Source organism: Ctenopharyngodon idella, chromosome 13 (assembly GCF_019924925.1).
Source record: "Ctenopharyngodon idella isolate HZGC_01 chromosome 13, HZGC01, whole genome shotgun sequence".
NCBI classification, from domain to species: Eukaryota; Metazoa; Chordata; class Actinopteri; order Cypriniformes; family Xenocyprididae; genus Ctenopharyngodon; species Ctenopharyngodon idella.
This window is the reverse complement of record NC_067232.1, coordinates 37,369,409-37,392,181: the sequence shown is the minus strand read 5'-3', so window position 1 is coordinate 37,392,181 and position 22,773 is coordinate 37,369,409. Positions and strand designations below refer to the sequence as shown.

At 38.8% G+C, this 22,773-nt stretch overlaps 1 protein-coding gene across 6 annotated transcripts in view; it reads right to left on the bottom strand.

Moving 5' to 3' along the window:
* Positions 1 to 22,773, bottom strand: part of agpat5 (1-acylglycerol-3-phosphate O-acyltransferase 5 (lysophosphatidic acid acyltransferase, epsilon)) — a 198,647-nt gene that overhangs the window by 109,263 nt on the left and 66,611 nt on the right. For all 6 annotated transcript variants that reach the window (XM_051916838.1, XM_051916837.1, XM_051916836.1 and 3 more), the window contains 2 exons: positions 20,759 to 20,849; positions 19,368 to 19,529 (listed from right to left, as the gene is read on the bottom strand). In XM_051916838.1, coding sequence (XP_051772798.1) covers positions 19,368 to 19,529; positions 20,759 to 20,849 — 253 coding nt within the window. The remainder of the gene's footprint in view (positions 1 to 19,367; positions 19,530 to 20,758; positions 20,850 to 22,773) is intronic.

The following is a 22,773-nucleotide window of genomic DNA, read 5'->3' as shown; positions in this document are numbered from 1 at the left end:
AGTCTTCCCCATGATTGTGTAGCCTACAGAACTAGACTGAGAGACCATTTAAAGGCCTTTGCAGGTGTTTTGAGTTAATTAGCTGATTAGAGTGTGGCACCAGGTGTCTTCAAAGTTGAACCTTTTCACAATATTCTAATTTTCTGAGATACTGAATTTGGGATTTTCCTTAGTTGTCAGTTATAATCATCAAAATTAAAAGAAATAAACATTTGAAATATATCAGTCTGTGTGTAATGAATGAATATAATATACAAGTTTCACTTTTTGAATGGAATTAGTGAAATAAATCAACTTTTTGATGATATTCTAATTATATGACCAGCACCTGTATATAAAAAAAAAAAAATCAGAAAATCAGAAAATCAACTTGCCTAATAATTCTGCACACTGTGTAGAATGCTATGGACCAGCATCATAAACCTGTTTCATGCCCGGTGTCTATGATGATTTCAGTGCTAAGTTTTGTGAAAATCTGACAAATGGCCGAGATGAAGTTTGATAAAGAATTTTTTTTAACAAATTAGAATGCTGGATAAAGCTTTTAGATAATCATAACTAGGGATTGTCCTGAGGTGATTTCAAGGGTTATCCGGGCTGATTAAAGGTAGGAAATTGCAGAAAGGCTAGCAAAAGCAAGTTAGCTTTGAAAGCATAAAATCCCACCCTCCCTTCAGAGCATTTCCAAAGCCAAGCCTCCTCCAAAAAACATGACCGCACACAGCAGACACTGCAAAGCATCGCAAGAGACGGCATTAACTGCTCATTGCGTTCTAAACTGCCAGCAGGCGGTGAAGCCACCAGAAGCATTAGAACGGCCATCTTACGACCCCTTACCGCTAGAGGGCATCATTGATTTACAGCCAAAAACATAGACCTAAAAATCACCCGATCTGCAGCGTATCAGTCGCACATGAATAGTTTTTAAGACAGGGGCGATTGTAGGGTCAACGGATCACAAAAATGTACAGTTTGGATCATATAACAGTTTTTGATTCAAGGATCGGATCATTTTTCGCCTCAGCAAAATACATTTTATGGGGTGGGGTGGGGGTGGCAAATATAACTTTGCTTTCCATTTATTACTTTAAGTACACCTTAAATACTTACGATACCACAGCGAAAACTACAAGCCTAACTAATAAAATTCAAACATTATTAATGGAAAGTGAACAGTAAGTATAAAGAAAAAACAACAACAACAAAAAAAAAACAACAACATGATCAAATACACATTACAATAAGTACAAGATAACAAAGTTATAAAAAGTAAGGTCTAACTGTAGTGTATTCAGGCACAGGAATATAATTAGGTCTAAACATAGATTGATCTTTGTTAAAGCTGTGTTTTGTTGATTGATTAAAATTTATGACTTAGAGACAGCAGAAGGTTTTTATAGGTTGCCATTACTAAGACCGAATGCACGGATCCAATAAAATGACATCCAATTTCTTTCACAACTGTTTACATTTACTAAAACATAACTGACTGTGTTTACGTGTCCGTTCAAATGCAAGGAGATGCAAAAGAGGAATCAATTTGCTGTTCATGCGAATTTAGTGCTTTGTAAGTAATTAGCAAGATTTTAAAATCTATACGATGTTTAATAGGGAGCCAATGCAGCGTTGACAGAACTGGGCTAATATGGTCATACTTCCTGGTTCTAGCAAGAACTGAACCAGGTTCTAGTAAGCTGCTGCATTTTGGACCAGCTATAGTTTGTTTATCAAGCGAGCAACCACCTAGTAGAGCATTACAGTAATCTAGCCTTGAGGTCATTGTAGTGATTTTTACTCCATTCACCGGTGACGTAGTGATTTTTGATCACATGTCACTTTAAGGTGTGGTTATGAGTGTATCAGATGACCCCTTCCCCCTTTTGTAATACGGGGCACCAGTTAAGAATACTATCTTAACAATTTAAGAACACTCCAAAAGAGCTGTTCAATAATTCAGGATTAATATAAACTGGAGGGAGTTGGTCAACTGATTTATCTGAAGGATTTGTGAGAGTCTGGTCAACTAGTAGAGTTTTTGATCATCAACACAAGGAAGACACAGTTATAATAAAATCAATGAAATTTATTAACAATAGACATGCAAGAGTAAATACCACAACTATTAATAATGAAATAATGAATATGCACTTCTAAAAGATAGTAAAATAATGATCAAAGGAGAATACTGAATTAAATCAAAGAAACAAATAAATGAAGTGAACACAGAATGGATAAATGCAATGCTGTTAAATTGAATGTAGAATGGAAGAGAATTGTATGGGAATGCTTCGTATGGAAGCCACCTAATGGCTCTGGTAAAATGGTGATAAATAATTGCTTATTTATCATTCAACAAATAATATCCCTATTATTTGTAACAAGCTGACCTCAAGTAACTTATCTAGACAGGTTAGAAAAACATATGCTGCATGTATAAACTAATGCCAAGGTCTCTAGAAAGAGGTTTGGTAAGTTTATATTTACGTTCCACACAGTCGGGTGATCAATCCGGTAGCAGAGACGTCTTCCACTGATGATGCAGGCTGCGTGCAGTGGGAGGGCGCGGAGTTGCGATCCAGTAGTCGTGCCACCCTGGGCTGGAGGATGCTGAACTTCGGTTGCGCCAAGAGGGTCCTTTAGGATGGACTGGGCAGCTGGGTCAGATGAATCTTCACAGGTTCCTTTGCAGGCTGGCTGCGTCGCTGAGGAGCCGTGTGGTACAGGCAATGTCTGCCAATGCAGAGGTCCTTTACGGACTGGGCTGCGCTGCTGTAGGAGCCGTGAGGGTCAGATGAAGTCCCTCCAGTCCCCCCAGCTGGGGCCCTTTTTGCAGCTAGAGTGCAGCTGAAAGCAATGTAAAAGGTTTTGCTCGTGAAAGCTTCACCTTAACCGTCTTGTAGTCTCTTTCCTCGTCAGGTCAGAAACTCAGGACGTGGGGTGTCTGTTAATGTCTCCTTCCCCGTCGAGCTGGAAACGCAGAACAAGGGTGTGTCTACCCGGGGGACATATTTATCCCTTTCTAATGAGGAGGAGATTGAAATGTGGCGCCTTGCCGATCCTGGAGTGTGATTGGCCACTGTTATCTGAAGCAACCCCGGTGTTGCCCACCCTAGTGTGGAACTCATTTGCATAGCATAAAGTACAGTGTTAAAATAGTGTCTTTAACATTTTACCCATGCATTATTTCTTTACCAAACCTCTTTCAAATTATTAAAGGCATCGTAGGGAACAGATAGACACCAAGCACAATATGAAATGATTAAATCATCGTCCATGCATTTGTTTATCTGTTAACAGGACTGTCCCATGATCTGTTGTTTTAACAGTCAGTGACCATTAACATAAACTGTGCTTTGCGTGAAGACGGAGTGGATGTGATGCAGTTTCAATCAAATTAAGGCCTCCAAACATAGGTATAAATGGATTTAGATAGATCTCTGTGGCCTCTTTATTTCAGTCACTGCTGCTCCATCAAGGGGGTCCTGAAGGAATTTATATGGCAGTCCTTGCCTAAATCTTAGGAATGAGTTTGGTGGTTAGAGTCAATGTGTCATCCAATGAAAAGTCCTCGCCTTGGTTTTGGTGGGTGCAGAAGGTTCCCCTTCCTGCTCTGGAAGAGGTGTCTGGTAGTTGTCCTAACATCTTATCTGATGTTGCTGAACATTTGTTTATGTTCATTCACCAAAGATCCAATCACAGTGTGGCACATCTTCTTACACACCAGCAGTTAGAGAGGGGCCCTGTCGTAAACTGGTCCCTGGAATTCCATTTTAACTGTTGTTCACAACATCATGAACGCATGAACTAACTGTTCCACATTTGTCATTGAAAGCATGTGTCATAGTTTAGATATATTTTTAAAATGGAAGAATGCAATTTTACAGATGCTAGAAATGTGGCTTTCAAATGAAAGATTGGTATCAAAGAGCACACCTAAGTTCCTAACTGATGACGAAGACTTAACAGAGCAGCCATCAAGTGTTAGACAGTATTCTAGGTTATTACGCGCAGAGGTTTTTGGAATCTCAGTTTTTCTGAATTTAGTAGTAGGAAATTACTAGTCATCCAAATTTTTATATCAGCTAGGCAAAGCCACCAAGGGGTAAAGCCTGCACCCTTTTCATTTTCTTGCAATTATTCTGCTTATTGTTCATATAAAATACATGAAGTTTATATCAGTAGTCACGTATTCATAATTGTGACCACAGAGTTTACAATGTCCACCAATAGCTGCATTTACATGGACCCTAATAATCCGACTGTAATCAGAATGAATTGGCTAAATTCGATGAAAATTTTATTCAAATTCCAAGGGGTGGTTTAAAACTTTTCTAATCCGATTGAGAGCACACTACGAGAGCGAGCTCAGTGCCTACAGCGCTCAGCTGGAATATGACATGATGTTCTCCCCAATGACTCAGGTGAGACGCATGGAATACATTTCCTCTGAAGAGCATATTTTCACCAGTGTTTGTTTCAAAATGCTGAAACTCTGAGTGCGTCCTTGCCTGCTCCGCCCCCGCAAGCCGCGTTCATTGAGGACGAGCGCTCTCACTACGAGAGCGAGCTCAGCGCCTACAACGCTCAGCTGATTACAGCTCAGATGGAATATGACATGAGGTTCTCCCCTATGACAGGTGAGACTCATGGAATATATTTCCTCTGAAAGAGCATATTTTCACCGGTGTGTTTGTTTCAAAATGCCGAATCTCTGGGCGCGTCACTTGCCGGCTCCGCCCCCGCAAGCCGCGTTAATTGAGAATGAGTGCTCTCACTGACACTGGCAGTGCTCAGCTGATTACAGCTCTGCTAAATATGACATGACGTTCTCCCCTATGACTCAGGTGAGACTCGTGGAATTTATTCCCTCTGAAAGAGCATATTTTCACCGCCCCCGCAGGCCACGTTCATTGAGGACGAGCGCTCACTACAAGAGCGTGATTCTCACCTCGCTGCGTTCATGAACTGCTTTCTCCAGAAAGCGGCTCCTTCCCTCATTTTTCACTGTTCTCTTTCTCTCAAGCTGAGATGAAGTAACAATGGGTCACAGGGCCAAGTGAACGAGACAGATTGAGCTCTCCCTGGTCTGTACCCCGCGTGTCTCACTCTTCCCGCAGCAGGGCGAGTACAGCACTGACAGCTCTATGTCATGACGTTCTCACCTATAACTCAGGTGAGACTCATGGAACATATTTCAATCTAAGATAACATTGTTTCGCTGGCATTTGTTGTAAAATGCCAAACCTCCAAGCGTGTTACTTGCCGGGGCTGGGCCCAAGCCAACCTCAATTGAAGATGGACGCTATCACTACGAGAGCGTGATTCTTGCCTTGCTGCGTTCACAGTTCCTCCCCTTATTCTCCAATGTTCTCTTTACTGTGACAAAAACACAATAGAATTGCAAGGCTGATTAAATGGGACTAGGTGAGCTCACACCGGTCTATTTCGCGCGTCTCAGGGCAACGTGCTGTCTCCCGAACTTATTCAACCCCCTGCCACCCAGGCCAAGGCTTGGAAAGCCATCCCCGGCATGTCAGAATAGGTTCTGAAAACAATAGAACAAGGCTACTCTCTCCAATTTGCTCGCAGACCCCCCCGCTTCAGGGGCGTGGCCAATACTTCAGTAAGGAGCAATGTGGCCCCCATCCTCCGCGCCGAAGTCAAGAGTCTACTGGCGAAGGGCACTGTGGAAACAGTCCCTCCGCCCCACAGCGAGTCAGGCTTCTACAGCCGCTACTTCCTCATTTCCAATAAGGACGGTGGTCTCAGGCCCATCTTAGACTTCAGACATCTGAACTGAGCCCTCATGAGACACCGTTCAAGGGCTTACTTTCCTTATCCAAATAGCCCCCCCATCACAGACCATTCTTGACATTCACGTTCGAGGGGGTGGCCTACCAATACACTGTCTTTCCATTCGGTCTATCCCTGGCACCTCGTACTGGGGAGCTAAACCATTTAGTGCTTTGCTAGTAATTAGCAAGATTTTAAAATCTATACGATGTTTAACAGGAAGCCAATGCAGTGTTGACAGAACTGGGCTAATATGGTTCTAGTAAGAACTCTAGCTGCTGCATTTTGTACGAGCTGTAGTTTATTTATCAAGTAAGCAGGGCAACCACCCAGTAATCTAGCCTTGAGGTCATGAACGCATGAACTAACTGTTCTGCATTTGTCATTGAGAGCATATGTCGTAATTTAGATATATTTTTAAGATGGCAGAATGCGGTTTTACAGATGCTAGAAACATGGCTTTCAAATGAAAGATTGGTATATCAAAGAGCACACCCAGGTTCCTAACTGACAACAAAGACTTAACAGAGCAGCCATCAAGTGTTAGACAGTATTCTAGGTTATTACGTGAAGAAGTTTTTGGTCCAAAAATTAGAATCTCTGTTTTTTCTGAATTTAGTAGTAGGAAATTAAATTGGATGACCAGTTTTATATCAGCTATGCATTCCGTTAATTTTGTGAATTGGTAAGTTTCGTCAGGGCGCGAAGAAATATAGAGCTGAGTATCATCAGCGTAACAGTGAAAACTAACGCCATGCTTCCTAATGATATCTCCTAAGGGTAGCATGTACAGAGTGAAAAGCAACGGTCCTAGTACTGAGCCTTGCAGTACTCCATATTGAACTTGTGATCGATATGACATCTCTTCGTTTACTACTACAGACTGATAGCAGTCAGATAAGTATGATTTGAACCACGACAGTGCAATTCCACTAATGCCAACAATTTGAGTCTATTTAAAAGAATGTTGTTATTGATAGTGTCAAATGCAGCACTAAGATCCAGTAACACTAATAGAGAGATACAACCACAATCTGATGATAAAAGCAAATCACTAGTAACTCTAATGAGAGCAGTCTCAGTACTATGGTACAGTCTAAATCCTGACTGGAAATCCTCACAGATACCATTTCTTTCTAAAAAGGAACATAGTTGTGATGATACTGCCTTTTCTAGTATTTTTGATAGAAAAGGAAGATTTGAGATCAACCTGTAATTGACTAATTCTCTAGGATCAAGTTGTGGTTTTTTTTAATAAGAGGTTTAATAATAGCCAGCTTAAAAGTTTTTGGTACGTATCCTAGTGATAAAGATGAATTATCGATATTAAGAAGAGGATCTATGACCTCTGGAAGCATCTCTTTCAATAGTTTAGTCAGTATAGGGTCTAACATGTTGATTTTGATTTAACAAGTTTAGACAATTCTTCCTCTCCTAAAGCAGTGAATGAATTCAATTTTTCCTCAGGGACACTACAATGCACTGTCTGACACGATACTGTAGTAGACGGTTGCGTGGTTATAATTTTCACTCTAATATTGTCAATCTTGCAAGTAAAGAAGTTCATAAAGTCATTACTGCTGTGCTGTTTGGAAACATCTGAAGTTGAAGCTTTATTTCTTGTTAATTTAGCCACTGTGTCAAATAAATACCCAGGGTTGTGTTTATTTTCTTCTAAAAGATTTGAAAAATAAGCAGATCTAGCAGTTTTAAGGCCTTTCTCTACTCAATCATTCTCTCTCTCCACGAAATGCGAAAAACTTCTAGTTTTGTTTTCTTTCATCTGCGCTCCATTTTTCTGGCTGCTCCCTTAAGGGCCCGAGTGTGCTCGTTGTACCACAGCGTTGGATTAATTTCCTTAATCTTTTTTAAACGCAAAGGAGCAACTCAGTCTAATGTGCTGGAAAAGACAGAGGCAATAGTTTCTGTTGCAACATCGAGGTCTTCTAAGCTGTCTGATATGCTAAAACGATGAAACTGATCAGGAAGATTATTTATAAAGCAATCTTTAGTGGTAGAAGTGATGGTTCAACCATATTTGTGGCAGGGAGGCAGTTTACTACATTTAGTCAAGGCTGCTATACATGAGACTAGACAATGATCTGAGATGTTGTCACTCTGCTGCAGAATTTCAATGGCATCAATATCGATTCCATGTGACAATATTAGATCTAAAGTATGATTACGACAATGAGTGGCTTCTGACACGTTCTGTCTAACTCCAATAGAGTTTAGAATGTCTGTAAATGCCAATCCCAATTATATCCCAATTATTATCTACATGGATATTAACTCCCTCGGGTCGGCGGTCACGCCGGCGATACCACCTCGTTTTTTTTCTTACCAGTGTGAAAGAGACTCAAAATACTCCGTCAACATTGCACATATAATTAAGAGTTATACACCATTAAAATTTGTGGAATATCTTCTTTTATTTGTGTACACTCAGAGTAAAAACAAAATGATGTGCTTTTTGCAAAATAAAGAAAACTAACATGATGCGTGATCTCTCGTCTCCCTCTGAACGAAGTTTAATCTGATAGTTCTCAGAAAATGAACTGTAACTTAGTGAATACTAATGACACAAAAATGAGACTTATGTCTAAAAAAACATTGAAATGTCAGGTTTTAAATCGTGTAAGTCAAATCGAAAACAAATATTCTGTGTTTATGTAATCTGTATGAAAAGAGACACATGTCAGACGCCCGTGATTCAGCTCATTATCCGCTAATGCGGCCACGTCCACGGAGCGAGCGCTATTCAGACACAAATTCTGAGGCAATACATATATATATCATCTCAATCGTGCATTTATTGTCTTGAAAAGTGTTTATCTGGATGTTAAAGCCATGGTTAGCGATCTCTGAAAGACATGCCGTTAGTTCCTGAATGTCCTGTTGTTCTTTAGAGTAATTTGTGGACTAAATGTGCACAGAGCACCCTCCGGCTGCAAGTATGAATTGAAAACACAGTATCCAGCGCTCACAGTGATGACAATAAATATTGAATAAATATTACTCCTCTGTATAGAAAATTGACATAAACATATGAGAATCCATCAATATTTCTCCAAATGTGCATGCTTTTAAGCTAAAAGACTATATGAAATGCCATAGAGGTAACATGAATGTTCAGACGCTTTGCATCACAGAAATACATTATATTTTAAAGTATATAATAGAATACCATTATTTTAAATTGTAATAATATTTCACAGTATTGCTGTTTTTTCTGTATGTTTGATATACACCATGATGAGCTTGAGACATGATCACAGAGGGTTTTTTCACAGCCTACCTTCCTGAAAGGCCTCATTAATATGCAGCTCATTAGATGTCTTTATGCGATTCTTTTGTCTTCTCAGGTGTAAATCACCCATTATTCATGATGATTCACGCCTCCACGCATACTGTGTTTCTTGACAAAAAGTGTCTTACAAAAACTAAATCAATATATTGTTATAAATGAACGAGTATGCAGGATAATTTTTACATCATTTTGAAGCAAAAACTCTAGTCTACAACCTCCAATACCCAGAAGTCTTGTGAACACAGAGTTAATATATATTTTTTGGCTTTATTTCAGTGACTTAAGTTTTTTGTTTTTTTCAATAACCACGCATAAACGTTATTCCTTCAAAAACACAAACATGTACATACATGTTCCTCACATATTATGGTAGCCTAGTTTGTGCTGAATACAGTGTAATGACACTTTTTCCATTAATATGTTTATGAACAACTGAAAAAAGCACAAATGTCAGGGCATGTCAAAACTTCTCCAGGGCCCCGAAAATCCTCAGACCCCAGAGGGTTAAAATCACCAACAACAAGGACTATCCACTATCCACAGCTAGTACTAACTCCGATACAAAATCAGCAAATTCTTTGATAAAGTCCTGGTGGCCTGTATACAGTAGCCAGCACAAATGTCAACTTACATAATGTTACATAAATCACCATCACTTCGAAGGAATTATATTTGACTAATTCAGGAATTATATTTAATTATATAAGACTTTTGAGTAATACTGTAAATATTACTATAAATTACAGCAACACCTCCCCCTTTGCCTTTCTGATGAGGATTGTGTTGATAATCGTAACCTTGAGGGCTAGACTCATTTAAAGTAATGTAATTGTCTGGTTTTAACCAGGTTTCTGTCAAACACAGCTGATCTAGATTACTGTCTGTGATAATATCATTTACAATAAGAGCTTTTGAAGAAAGGGATCTAATATTCAGCAACCCAAGCTTTATCATTTGCTTATCAGTATTATCTCTGTTTTTTATTTGTTGAACATCAATTACATTTTTATCCTTAAATGGGTTTGGAAGTTTTTTGTATTTATTAATTCGAGGTGCAGACACAGTCTCTATGTGATAATATGTAGGTGAAAGAGTTTCTATGTGTTGGGATTTATCTTACTTCTATGACATGAGACAGCTAGCAGACGGTCGGTTTAGCCGGTCTGTCTGCTTCCTGACCTGGGCCCCAGTTTGTCATGTTTCAGCTCTGCCATATTACTAGAAACAAGAGTGGCAACATTCCAGGACAGATGGATACCATCTCTTTTCAACAGGTCAGGTCTGCCCCAAAAACTTTTCCAATTGTGTATGAAACCTATATTATTCTGCGGACACCACTTAGACAGCCAGCCATTGATTGATGATAATCTGCTAACTATCTCATCACTCCGACGAACAGGAAGGGAACCAGAGCAAATTACTGTTTCTGACATTGTACTTGTGAGTTCACACACATCTTTAATGTTAATTTTAGTGATCTCCGACTGGCGAAGTCAAACATCATTAGTGCCGACGTGAGTTTTTACGATTAGCATTAGCCAGCACTTTTAAATTTACTTTGATGTCAGGTGCTCTGGCTCCCGGCAAACATGTGACTATGGTGGCTGGTGTCTCTATTTTCACGTTCCGTGTAATAGAATCGCCAATAACTAGGGCACTTTCAACAGGATTCTCAGTGGGTGCATCACTGAGAGGGGAGAACCTATTTGATGTTCTTATTGGAACGGAAGAGTGGTTTTCCACAGAGTGGTTCTATGCCGCCTCACCGTTACCCACTGGTCTGTCTTCTCTAGCTGCTGTACCACCAAGGGCGAAGACCTGATTTCATGCGACATTCCGCTGGTGCGGTCTTTTCTGCAGGAGCTGTTGGACGCAGGTCACTCCCCGTCCACACTCAGTCTATGTGGCAGCCATAGCAGCCTTTCATGCTCCTGTGACTTCACAATAAGCCAAGGCTTGGCTATGTGCCGAAGGTGCTCTCCACTCCTTTCAGAGCAAAACTAATATCACTCTCGGCTCTTCCCACATCGGAAGACGAGCAGGACCTCCATTACTCTGCCCAGTTAGGGCCTTAAGAGTACATGTTGAATGCTCTGCCCAATTTAGACAAAACAGCTCTCTGTATGCTGCTGCGGCAGCCGCACCAAAGGGCTACCGGTCACGAAGCAGGGACTATCTTGCTGGATAGTAGACACTATTGCTCTGGGCTACGACTCTGTGGGCCTTCAGTGCCCCATTGGAGTGAGAGCCCACTCGACCCAGGCTCCTGGGCTTGGTCAGGTGGTGTGTCTATTGACGACATTTGTGCGGCGGCAGGCTGGTCCTCTCCATCCACCTTTGCCAGATTCTAGAGTCTGGATGTCCCTGCATTACAGAAGCAGGGTCTCTCTGTTAGCAAGTGTTGATCCCCCGAGGTTACGTAAGTAACTGAGTATCGTTAATTTTCGTAAGGGTGTTTATCAGTCAAATTAATTTAAAAATGTAAATTTAACAGTATGAAATATGATCAGTAAGAGAAAACACTATTAATGACAAGATGAGCAATGGACTGTGACAGGTTAGTTAGGAAATAAATTTATTATTCAAAATCCACATTTGGAAGTGAAATATTTATATTTGAAGTGAAATATTTATTTATAGGAAATGCATAGGTCTACTACACTTGAATGTACTGCCGCGTATTATTTTAAAAGGACCTTCATCCTGCCGTATCAGTCTCACCTAGCACGTGCCAGCACGGTCTCACTATAATCTGAGGCATTTTTGGTGAAATCAGATCAACTGTGTCAGAGGAGTTTGAAAAAGTAACGTTAGGTTTTCAAAAAGAATTCAAACGCACAGACAGCAATTTCAAATGACTATGGCACAGATTGTCCATCATTTTGATAGACAGGGTCGCAAAAATTCTGTCATAATCTATTATTACCCATCATTTTAATTTTCATATTTGAATGATAAGACTTTTAATAGCTTATGTTTTCCTTTATTGTTTTTTGGTTTCCTTTCAACTACAAGGTGGCACTGTTCCGAAACTTTCTCAGTACTTTCCGGGCATGGTGTTGACAACCCATACAGAGTTTTGTAACGATACGCTGATGTGTTCGTAAAATACAGCATTTTATGACAATTTGAATATGGGAAAATCGTGTATCATGAAAATCGTGTATGGTGCAATGAATCAAAATGGGCTGCAATAGATTCAAGAGGGGAGGAGGAGAAGAAGGGGGAGGAGGAGGAGGAGATGGAGAAGGAGGAGGAGGAGGAGGAAATGGAGAAGGAGATAAAGGGCACTTCTCAAACAGAAGGCTACGCCCTAGTAAGGCTGCATATCTCAGCTACCACGTCATCAAGCGCTGCTGAAGGCCGTCTCAATCTGAAGGATCCTTGGAAAGCTGCCTTTGTTTCGCGTCCTTCATTCAGCTCATTGGGGTTGGGAACGTGTGATGTAGCCATGCACACTTACTAGACCGTCTCATTCTAGCGTTTAATGCAGAGGAGGATTTAGTCTACAAGCCTCTGAAGGACTGGATTAGGAAGGACACAGCATCACTGGATGCAGCCATCCTTTTGAGAAGCACCCAAGGAGGAGAAGCAGGAGAAAGAGAAGAAAGAAAAGAACACAGCTAACAGATACAATAGGTGCTTATGCACCTTCAGTGCTTGTCCCCTAATAATAATAATAGTAATAATAGTAGTAATAATAATAATAATAATAATAATAATAATAATAATAATAATAACAACAACAACAACAACAACATAATTGCAAGCAGTAATTATGGGGCCAAGCACAAAAAAAAAAAAAGGCACAACAAGCCAGCCAACATGGCTGTGAGCATCAGACCAACTGCAACAGTGAGCAATTAAAGACCTATTAAGATCATTTTAGGCAGAAGAGCTGAAAAATCATAAATACAGTTAATAATAAAGATTTACTGGTTCATCACTTTAAACAATACGTGGCACTGTGACCAAATTTATGCAGTATAGTCAGAGTGAGGCGACAATGACACTCGTAATGTTTGGTGTCAATATGTCAAAGCATTGCAGAGATACTGACTCAACAGTCATTTTGGCATCAAACCTCCAATTCATTGCTGTGGTATACAAAAACGGATTTGTCTAGCAACACAAAATCCATAACTTTATGCCGGCATGGTCTGAAGATGATATGATTCGATTTTGGTGAAAATTGGACCAACGGGGTAGGAGGTGATTGAAAAAGTATGATTTTAAAGAAAATCAAAGTGGTGGAGAGGAAGTTTTGCTGACTTTGGCAAAATTGGCATCAATGAACAGCATGACCCACGGAATCTATTAAGACCAGTATCATTACAATATGCCACATTTATATATAAAGTTCAGTCATGAAACTCTAACCGCAAAATGCTAAAACAAATGACCATATTAGCGAATATCAACAGCATATAGAATGCTAGTAGAAGTAAATGTTTTTCGCAATCGAGTAACAGTCAATTAACTAATTAGCTAACCACGGATCGATTACTCTTGAAAAAAATGCAACATATATTCACTTAGCGTACGTGAGCAGCTCTCTTTTGGGAAATATACACTACTTCATAACTACGGGACGAACGGAGAGTTACACTCATTTCGGATACAAATTTCAGTATCAGATTTCACTGCTGTCCTTCAGAAAAGTCTTTCATTCAACTTACCTAAACCGTGCAAAGTAGTTTCAGTACTTTCAACGAAGCAAGTACCGGTTGACACCGTAATTAGGCTTTTACCTGGCAAAGCTTTATGGGTCGCAAGTAGTTGTTTTGCACGATCTTGCGGCTATATGTTAATGAGTTCATGCTCCTGTAATGAGCGCCAAGCCACTGTGTTCGATATACACTACGCGCGTGCGTGCGTGTGTGTTAACAACTGTGTGTTGATATACGCAATTTTGAACTACTGTATTTTCCTATTCTCATGTACTAAAGTGACAAAATATAATAGTGATTTAATAACCGGTTGTGACTCGTGAAAGAAATTAAGTGTAAAACATTTTTTTTTTTAATGTAATTTTAATTCAAGTTTTTATGTCATTGTTCTAAATAACGAAATAACATTAGAGAATCCTACAATGCAAAAGTGCAATTAAGTCATAAAGTCAATCCATTATACATCGAATCATCTTGTACCATTCGGCTCAGCCAGCAGAAACACAGAATTGTTCATATGAAAATATAATGCAGATTGTGGCATATATACTGCAACATGCATACTCCAGTCCCAGCTACTGCGTTTACGTAGGAAGTGTGGTGAATGTGATTGGCTGGATGGTAATTTGAAGATATTCGTTCTACAGTTCATTACAGTGGGTTAAAAGCTATGGGCCAGCCAGGTGGTTCCGGTTTACATGGCCTGGTATCATCTCCCTGAGGGCAGCAGGTGGAACAGGTGATATGCTGGGTGCGAATGATCTTAGCATGATGTTATGCACTCTCCCAGACAGCGGGTGGCATAGACTGCGTTAAGTCCATCAAATGGCATCAGACAACTTTTTTTTTATTTTTTTTATTCAGAAACATCTTAATGGACACTTTAGTCTTCTGGAAGAATTCTGGGTAATGAAATGATTTGTATGAGAATTTAAATACAGTCATGAATAGCAGTGTTGCTTATGGCATTAAATCATAAATTATATGATAATGAATAATAGGATAACGATTGAATAATAAACTACCAAGTCATGTATGCATCTTGGACGAACCACGCAAACATCGTATTTTAGGGGGACTGTCATGGTGAGGGAGCAGATGTTATTACATCATCGAGTCTGCTTTGGTTTACTTTGGTTTGGTGCTTGTCACCTCTGACTCTCAAATTGTATTTATTTACTACAGCACGGGATAGCGATATGGTATGCAAACTCACCAGCATGCAAACTCAGACTAATAGATATAATAGAAATATATTTTTAAAATATTGAATTCCATACTAAATATGATTAAACTAACTAAATCTAAATAGTTTCACAGTCATTGGTATCTATTGGTGGAGTGCTTGCTACACAGTAGTATCTGCTTAGAGCACCCTCACTAAATTCTGGGGAATTTCTGGATTTTGGGGCTGGGCAATCACATCTAACTACTTAGCCTTCTACAAAACATCAAACCATGCCTTTTGTTTAAAGAGGGTGTTACAGTCTTGCATTGACGTAGGGGTAAATACAAGCATTTATCAGCAGCTACACATTCAAATCTATAGCAGCAGCAAGCTTTACATAATATATAGCGACTAAACATAGTACATGAGGATGTTCAGAGTAATGGGCTTCTCGCATATACACCTTCAACAGGGCTTATTATTTGCTCAACTTCCAACACACTTCCAAGGCTGATTCAGTTAACCTAGTGTGTTCGGGCTGGTTCAGCCGAAGCGCGTTAGAATTTTGCTCCATTATCTCTGTTCTAATGACATGAACTTTCAATGGGACTATACGGGTTTTTCCAATGATAAAAGGATGCTAAATCTTTATACTATTTGCTCAGGTGGTGTGGGAGATTATTTCCATCTCTTAAGTTGCAATGCGTCTATCTTGTTAAAGCACTTATGCATGTTCTAGCCATTAGGTTTAGGCATTCATGTTAAGCATTCGGTGTGTAGCATGCATACATAGTCTTAAAGGCATTAGAGCCAAGCTTAAGCAAACTACCAGTTAAATATTAAATCTGCTTCAATTCGCAGTTTCATCCCTGTTGCTGACACTGGACCCCAGCGCACCAAGCCTCTTCAAGTCCCCGCAACTGTCTACTGAACAGCATAGTGAAGACATTCCCAACAACCAAGCTATTCCTACACCTCTGCGCAACATGTTTCACCACTTCAGAAGGAAAGCTCTTGATCCACATTCCATACTTTTCTAGAGGCAGTTCTCTCAGCTTGTATAATATAAATAAATAAAATAGTTTCTCTTACATTTAAGCACTCAAAAACGGCAGATTTAACAAGGTCACACTTTATTATCCAGCATTAATTCCGCATTTTGCTCTTCTTTCATGTCATGATTCCTGCAAATTCGGAGAAATGCAGCTCCTCAGATCCACTGTTTCCTTACAGCTGATGGAAACTGATGAACAGGGCCTGGTTCTGTTAAAACACCCATGTCATCCACGTGGCTTAAACCTAGAAGTCTACACTTACCACTCATCCAGAATCGGCGCAGCAATGTCAGCACTCCAAGAGTACCATCCACTACCTTTAAAGAAATGGGCCGCTGGAATTCGGCAGCCCACAAATGCTACATCAGACCTAAATCCAAAGACTTTGAAAGGACAAGAAACATCTCTGATTTAAATTATCAGGTGATTTATGATCAGGTGATCTGATTTAAATTATTAGCTGGGCATCCGGGTATATTAATTGTTTTATTCAGATACAATTATTTCAATTTGATCATTTGCGGAGGTTAGCAACGACGTGTATGCAGAATTTTACAGTAGCCGAATCCTCAGCTAGTGGAGGGGAGGATCTCGGCTGCGAGATTTGAGTTTGATGCAGGGGACCGGTGACAAATGTTCCGGAGTGGTCACCATCAAAAAACCAGCATACCATACACTGCATTAGATAAAACCAATCACATTCTATAGGCATGTTATTTATGCATATGAGCTCTGGCTCAGTATCATTCTAGTTTAGGCCACTAGGTCAGATGCACATTTATAGGTAAGCTCAATAACGTTAAGCCACTCGGCAAAGCAGGCCCAGGCACACATAGATAGTCATACACGCGCCTATAGCTCTATGGAGCAGCAGCAGTACACATATTTTGTCGTTCAGGTCTGCCGGGTGGGGGGTATCAGGACGAAGCTACTTGGCCGCTTGCTTAACTTGGGTAGCACGGACTATGCGGTCCACTGCTTTGAGGGGGTTCTACCATTCTTGCAGCAGCCTTTTCTTTGTTGTTTTATTTGACTAAGCTGAACAAATTTGTATTTGCTCAGCAGCAGCAGCAGCAGCAGTAACGGCAGCAGCAACAGCAAAAGCCATGTATACTTCATGCCCCATGCCAATAAATGCTGGTTGAATTTATTCCACTCCGAGAGTTGTCATGATTGAAATAAAGCTATTAGCATTTCATTATAACATTTGACCACAAGGAAGTGCTGTCTCAAAACCTTTTGAGTACCTTCAGAGCATGGTGCCGATGGCACATACTGAGTTTCGTAATGGTACACCAAAGCATTCATAAAATATAGCATTTTATATCAACAATATATCAGCAATTTCATGTTTTGTTCAATTATAGTGCCACCAAGAGGCACAATCCTACCGCTTTTTTTTTTAATGTGTCCTCAGAGTGAGCCCATACATACGTGTCAAATTTGGTGAAAATCTCTCATTTCGTTTCAGAGTTATAGACATTTATATGTATGAGAACATAAAAAAATGACCCATGGATGACTTTGTTTTGATTTTTTTTTGCCACTTCCTACGCTGGTTTCGGCTCGATCGGACTAACAATTTCAAAGATATTCGCGAAAGTTTTTTTAAGCGCTAAATCATCATGTCGCACAAACCATAAGGCTAAACCTAACATGTTTGGTATCGTTGGACTCGGCAAGGATTCAGGAGTCGAAGGAGATGACTCCCATGAAAATAAGTCAACCACATCCAAAGTTATAAGCATATAAATAATTTCTCTCTCTACTAGGTGGCGCTGGTCCGAAACTTCTCAGGCTCCTTCAGAGCATTGTGCTGATGACCCAAACAGAGTTTCATAATACGCTAATGCGTTCATAAAATAGAGCATTTTCATTCAAAATTCAAAATGGCTGATGGCCATCTTGGATGGATATCAGTCGGGTCGGCATGACGCTCTGAATCTAACGAGACAACATTGATGATTTTTGGACAAACCTATCAGAAGTTATAAGCAAAAATAGCCATTTTTTGTATCTCCAGACCAGTAGGTGGCACAGCGCCGAAACATGCATGTTGCCTCTGGTCATGCTTGTGATGACATGTACCAAGTTTGGTCTGAATACGATAAAGCATTATGGAGATATAGCCTCAAGTCTGATTTAGTGAGCTTTTTGTCAAATTCATTTGTGCAGTTTTCGAAAATGGATGGTTCTATCAAAAAGCTTTCGATAACTTTTTGCAATCACCCTCTGAAGATATGGTTCAATTTTTGTGAAAATCAGAGAAACGGCCTAGGAGGAGTTAGAAAAAGTTTGAAAAATCAAACTGCCAGGAAAATTTTCATGACAGAAACTGACGTCATATGGTGCAATCGAATCGTCTTGAGCCAAGGAATCAGAGGAAAAAGCAATTTTTCCCTTATGGTTCAAAAGTTATTAGCATAAACATGAGTGAAACTTTGGACAGGTGGTGGCACTAGAGGGATTAAGTTAGAGTCTCCAAATTTGCTATGGACACAGTTGAGACTGGCCTCTATCAATACTTACATGCTGTGAAGTAATGAATACTGTTTCTAGGTCCAAGTTTCTACTCCATTTAATGTGAGAATACTATCTCAACACAAGTTTGAGCTCATTTATAGCACAGTCAAGCTAACCTTTAAAAATTCATGAACACTACAATCTCTGTACTCATGTTGTCCTGGACACCAATATTTTAACGATTCATTTATATATATATAAAAAAATAAATAAAATAAAATAAAATAAAATAAAAATAATAATAATAATAATAATAATAATAATAATAATAATAATTCACCACTATCTTATCAATCGAGATTTTAGTATGGAGATACAGGTTAATATAATGCAGGTTAATATTTTAGTAGTATTATAACACTGAGTGTATATTTGTTGTTTGCTTGTGGGATCTGACAGAGCTTGCAACCAGAAACGGTGACGTGTGATGTCAGACTAAACAAGCTGATTGAGAACTGCCAAATGTTACTGGTTGGCATCAACTTCTGAAACTCTCGTATCGTGACAAACCTATTGCTTACCATTGTCTCAAAAGAAAAAGTGTTTTTGTTCTTTCATAAAAAAAGGATGTAGACAATATCCTGACAGCTATATAAATGTTGCTACTGTTTATTCCTGTGAAAAACAGGATGTTTTCTACAGGATGTTTTCTGTTGCTTTAGTGTTTTTAGGAACTTATACCAATGGAGAATAACATGTTGCAACACTCACTGTTTACAGGAAGTGACAGGAACTTCACATATCTGTATTTTACCAGCACTCAATCAGTGGTATAACACTGTGTCCGCCGCATTTCCTGTGCTAGTTTCCGTTGCTTGCAAACTCAAAGTATAACAATAACAACAAACCTGGCATTGTAGGAGCTGGATGTCTCTGGCCGTCTGCTGTGAGAGTTCCCTCATATGCTACAGTTATGTCATAGACTGCATCCAGGTGTTCCTTCATAGTCTCAATGGCAACGTGTGATGCTTTCATTCTTGGTGTTAAAATGTGCTTCAGCACAGTAAGTCCTGCAATAGGCAAGACAACATGACTATTGCAAGTAAATTTAGTTTGAGAAACAGTAATCTAGTATATGGGGAAAACATTTAGAAATGTGAGATATTTATTAGTGATAGATGAAATATGGTCTTAGGCTTACAATGCTTTTGGGAAAGGCAGCCCAAGTACATTGTAAAAACAACTGTCACCAATGGTGTCTATGATATACTGTAGGCTTAAAGGGATAGTTGACCCAAAAATTTAAATTTTGTCATCACTTACTCACCCTCAGGTTGTTCCAAACCTGTATCAGTTTCTTTCTTCTGTTGAACACAAAAGATATTTTGAAGGATGATGGTAATCAAACAGTTGATGGTAGCCATGGACTCCATAGTAGGAAGTTGATGGCTACCGTCAACTGTCTGGTGCTCAACAGAAGACAGAAACTCATACAGGTTTGGAAAAACCTAAGGATGAGTAAGTGATTAAAAAAAAAAAAAAAGTTTAATTTTTGGGTGAACTGTAGTCCTGAAAATTTTGTTTTTCTTAATGTCTTTTTGTACTTTTTGATGCAACAAAGTTTTGGTTGCGTGGGCTTTCAATGAACGGACAAAATGATGAGAGAATATTAAAAATATCTTCAATTGTGTTCTGAAGATGAATGATAGTCTTGATTGAGGGTGAGTAAACAATGACAGAATTCTCATTTATGGGTAAACTATCCCTTTAAGATTCTTTTGAGAAATTTAGCTCTGGCTGCTTAATTGAACAGTTAACTGAAATTGAGTCATACTGTATAATAGGTTTGTGTGACGAACAGAGCGAAATTTGTTATTCTTCAATCCGTTTATCAGCAAATAACACTGTAAATAACAATATAAAAGGAACATGATGTTGAATAACCAATTAATAAAAATACATTTTTGGGTGAATTGTTAATTTCCATTAAATAAATTCACCCCATTTTCTAATATGCATATTATAGATCTTATTGTGAACAATGCATGCATGCATGCGTTTTTCTTTTTTGACCACTGCACTGTAGTGTCCACTTTTGAGTGCAACAGCCACATCCAAATCAACATTTGGATAGAACCAAATCCCTGCCCTACATTTTTTCTTTTTCAGTAACCAGTTACACTCAGATGTACATTACAATACAGAAACATGTACAAAAGATCTGTTTCTCCATTTAACTGTGACTTTAATACAATAGTAGAGATCTGAGGGGTGGCTACATAGAGAAAAAAAAAAATACCTTCTTTAGCAGCAAAAGCTTGACTGTCATCGATAACTTTCTTGAGCTCAGGGTTGTAGCGGGTTCCCTCTGGGAAAATGACAAGATACATCTGTGCAAAAAAAAAAAGAAAAAAAAGAAAAAGAAAGTGGAATAGAGTCATAAAAACTGCAGCACTTACTACTGTTAGTGAATTATGAGTATCAGTCGTGGGACAGGGCAATTCTAGGTAGACATTACTCAGTTGTGTCACAAAGGAAAAAAAAGAAGCAAAACTTGGGAATATCAAATATGGGAAGTGTCGCAGAATCCCATTATCCCCTTGCTCGTGATGAAAGAGGAAGGGCTTGGCTCCAACTCACAGTATGACAGGAACATTTATGAACACATACACAGGAACATATACAGCTGGATAGCTCAAATAGTGTCATGGGAAAAATTCTTTTAGCCCCAAAAATTCCATACAGGCACAGAGAGATAAGTAGAGAGTGCTTTTCATTGTCTGGAAAAACGTTACATAAATTTTAACAAAAATATATAATAAAAAAAAAATAACAATAAATATACCATAAATTATCAAATATTTTTCATCCCCTCTCTGCAACCATGTAACTCCATTCTGGTATAAAACACCCTCTAGGGTTTTTTTTTTTTTTTGAAAGGTATTTCATCTGATCATTTGATTATTTTCTTTTTGTTCAAAACTTAGACAAACCAAACTATATGAGTGATAACAAATGAGTCTGAAAAAGTGTAAAAACAGATTAAAGTGACAGCTTCACATTATGTATCAATATCACTAAACAAAAGACACAAAAGATAAAGCTAATGTGATAAATGGATACTTGTTATCCATCCGTATGTTGCTAACTCAGTTAGCTGGATTTGATTGTTGACTATTTGGCATGATCTTGGATGATTCGGTTCTTCGACACTCATCCTGGACTTGCTGTCATAGCAACAGGTCTGTAAGCTCAAACCTGAGTACAAGAGTACCCCAATGTGAACCAGGGACAATAATAATGATTTAAAAATAAATAATATGATAATGTTGTGTAGTCTATCACAATAAAGACAGCCAGTTTTACTCATTGAGAGATTTATTTGTGAGGGAATAATTACCTAATAATTTTATTGGAGTCTAACACATGATGTACAGTTAGTCTATGCTGTGCTGCATTAATTTGAACCACGACAGCTATTATGGGAGTGACCTGATGCAGCACAGGAGATGCAGATAACTTGATCTTGACCCTTAAAAAAAAAAAAAAAAAGCTGTCACGTAACAAATCTGTATCAAAGGTAAAATGAAATGAATTGCTAATTACAACATTGAAATAAAAATGTAAAGCCTGTACAAATATTAGATATCGTGGAAACACTTTAGAATACTGATCCTTCATTAATGAATATCTACACAGGAACAAATGAGTAATGCATTATTAACACTCTAGTAACTCTGATTAATGCATTAGGATTAGGACTACTATTTACTAATTCATTAATCAGTTTCTTGTTAGTTAATAGTAGTTACTAAAGTGTTAACAATGCATTACTCATTTGTTCCTGTGCAGTGATTCATTAATGAAGGATCAGTATTCTAAAGTGTTACCGAAATCGTGAATATAGTCTAAATAATTGGGAATCCTGTTAAAAAAAAGTGCACTTTTTATTTATCTATTATAACTTCTGTCGTTTGGGTTACTTGGCTGTTGTCCTATAAAAGGTCCAGAAATTTGTCACGTTTTTCCATCAGGTGTCTTAATTATATGGTGTCACTATGTAGCTGTCTTGACACCAGCCAAACGGTGCATTTCTGATCGATTTTGAGTATTGATACATCTGCCCTTTTAAATCCAATCCGCAAATTCATTTGAAGAACCAAATTAGCCAGAGTTGAGTTATCACGATTAGAAGATCTGGCATCTGTCAAATCATCTCAGATGTATTAAGTGAGGTAAGAAGAACGGACCCCTAGGCCCAAGCACTAAAAATGTGCATAATAATAAAATAATAATACATTTTATTTAAAGGTG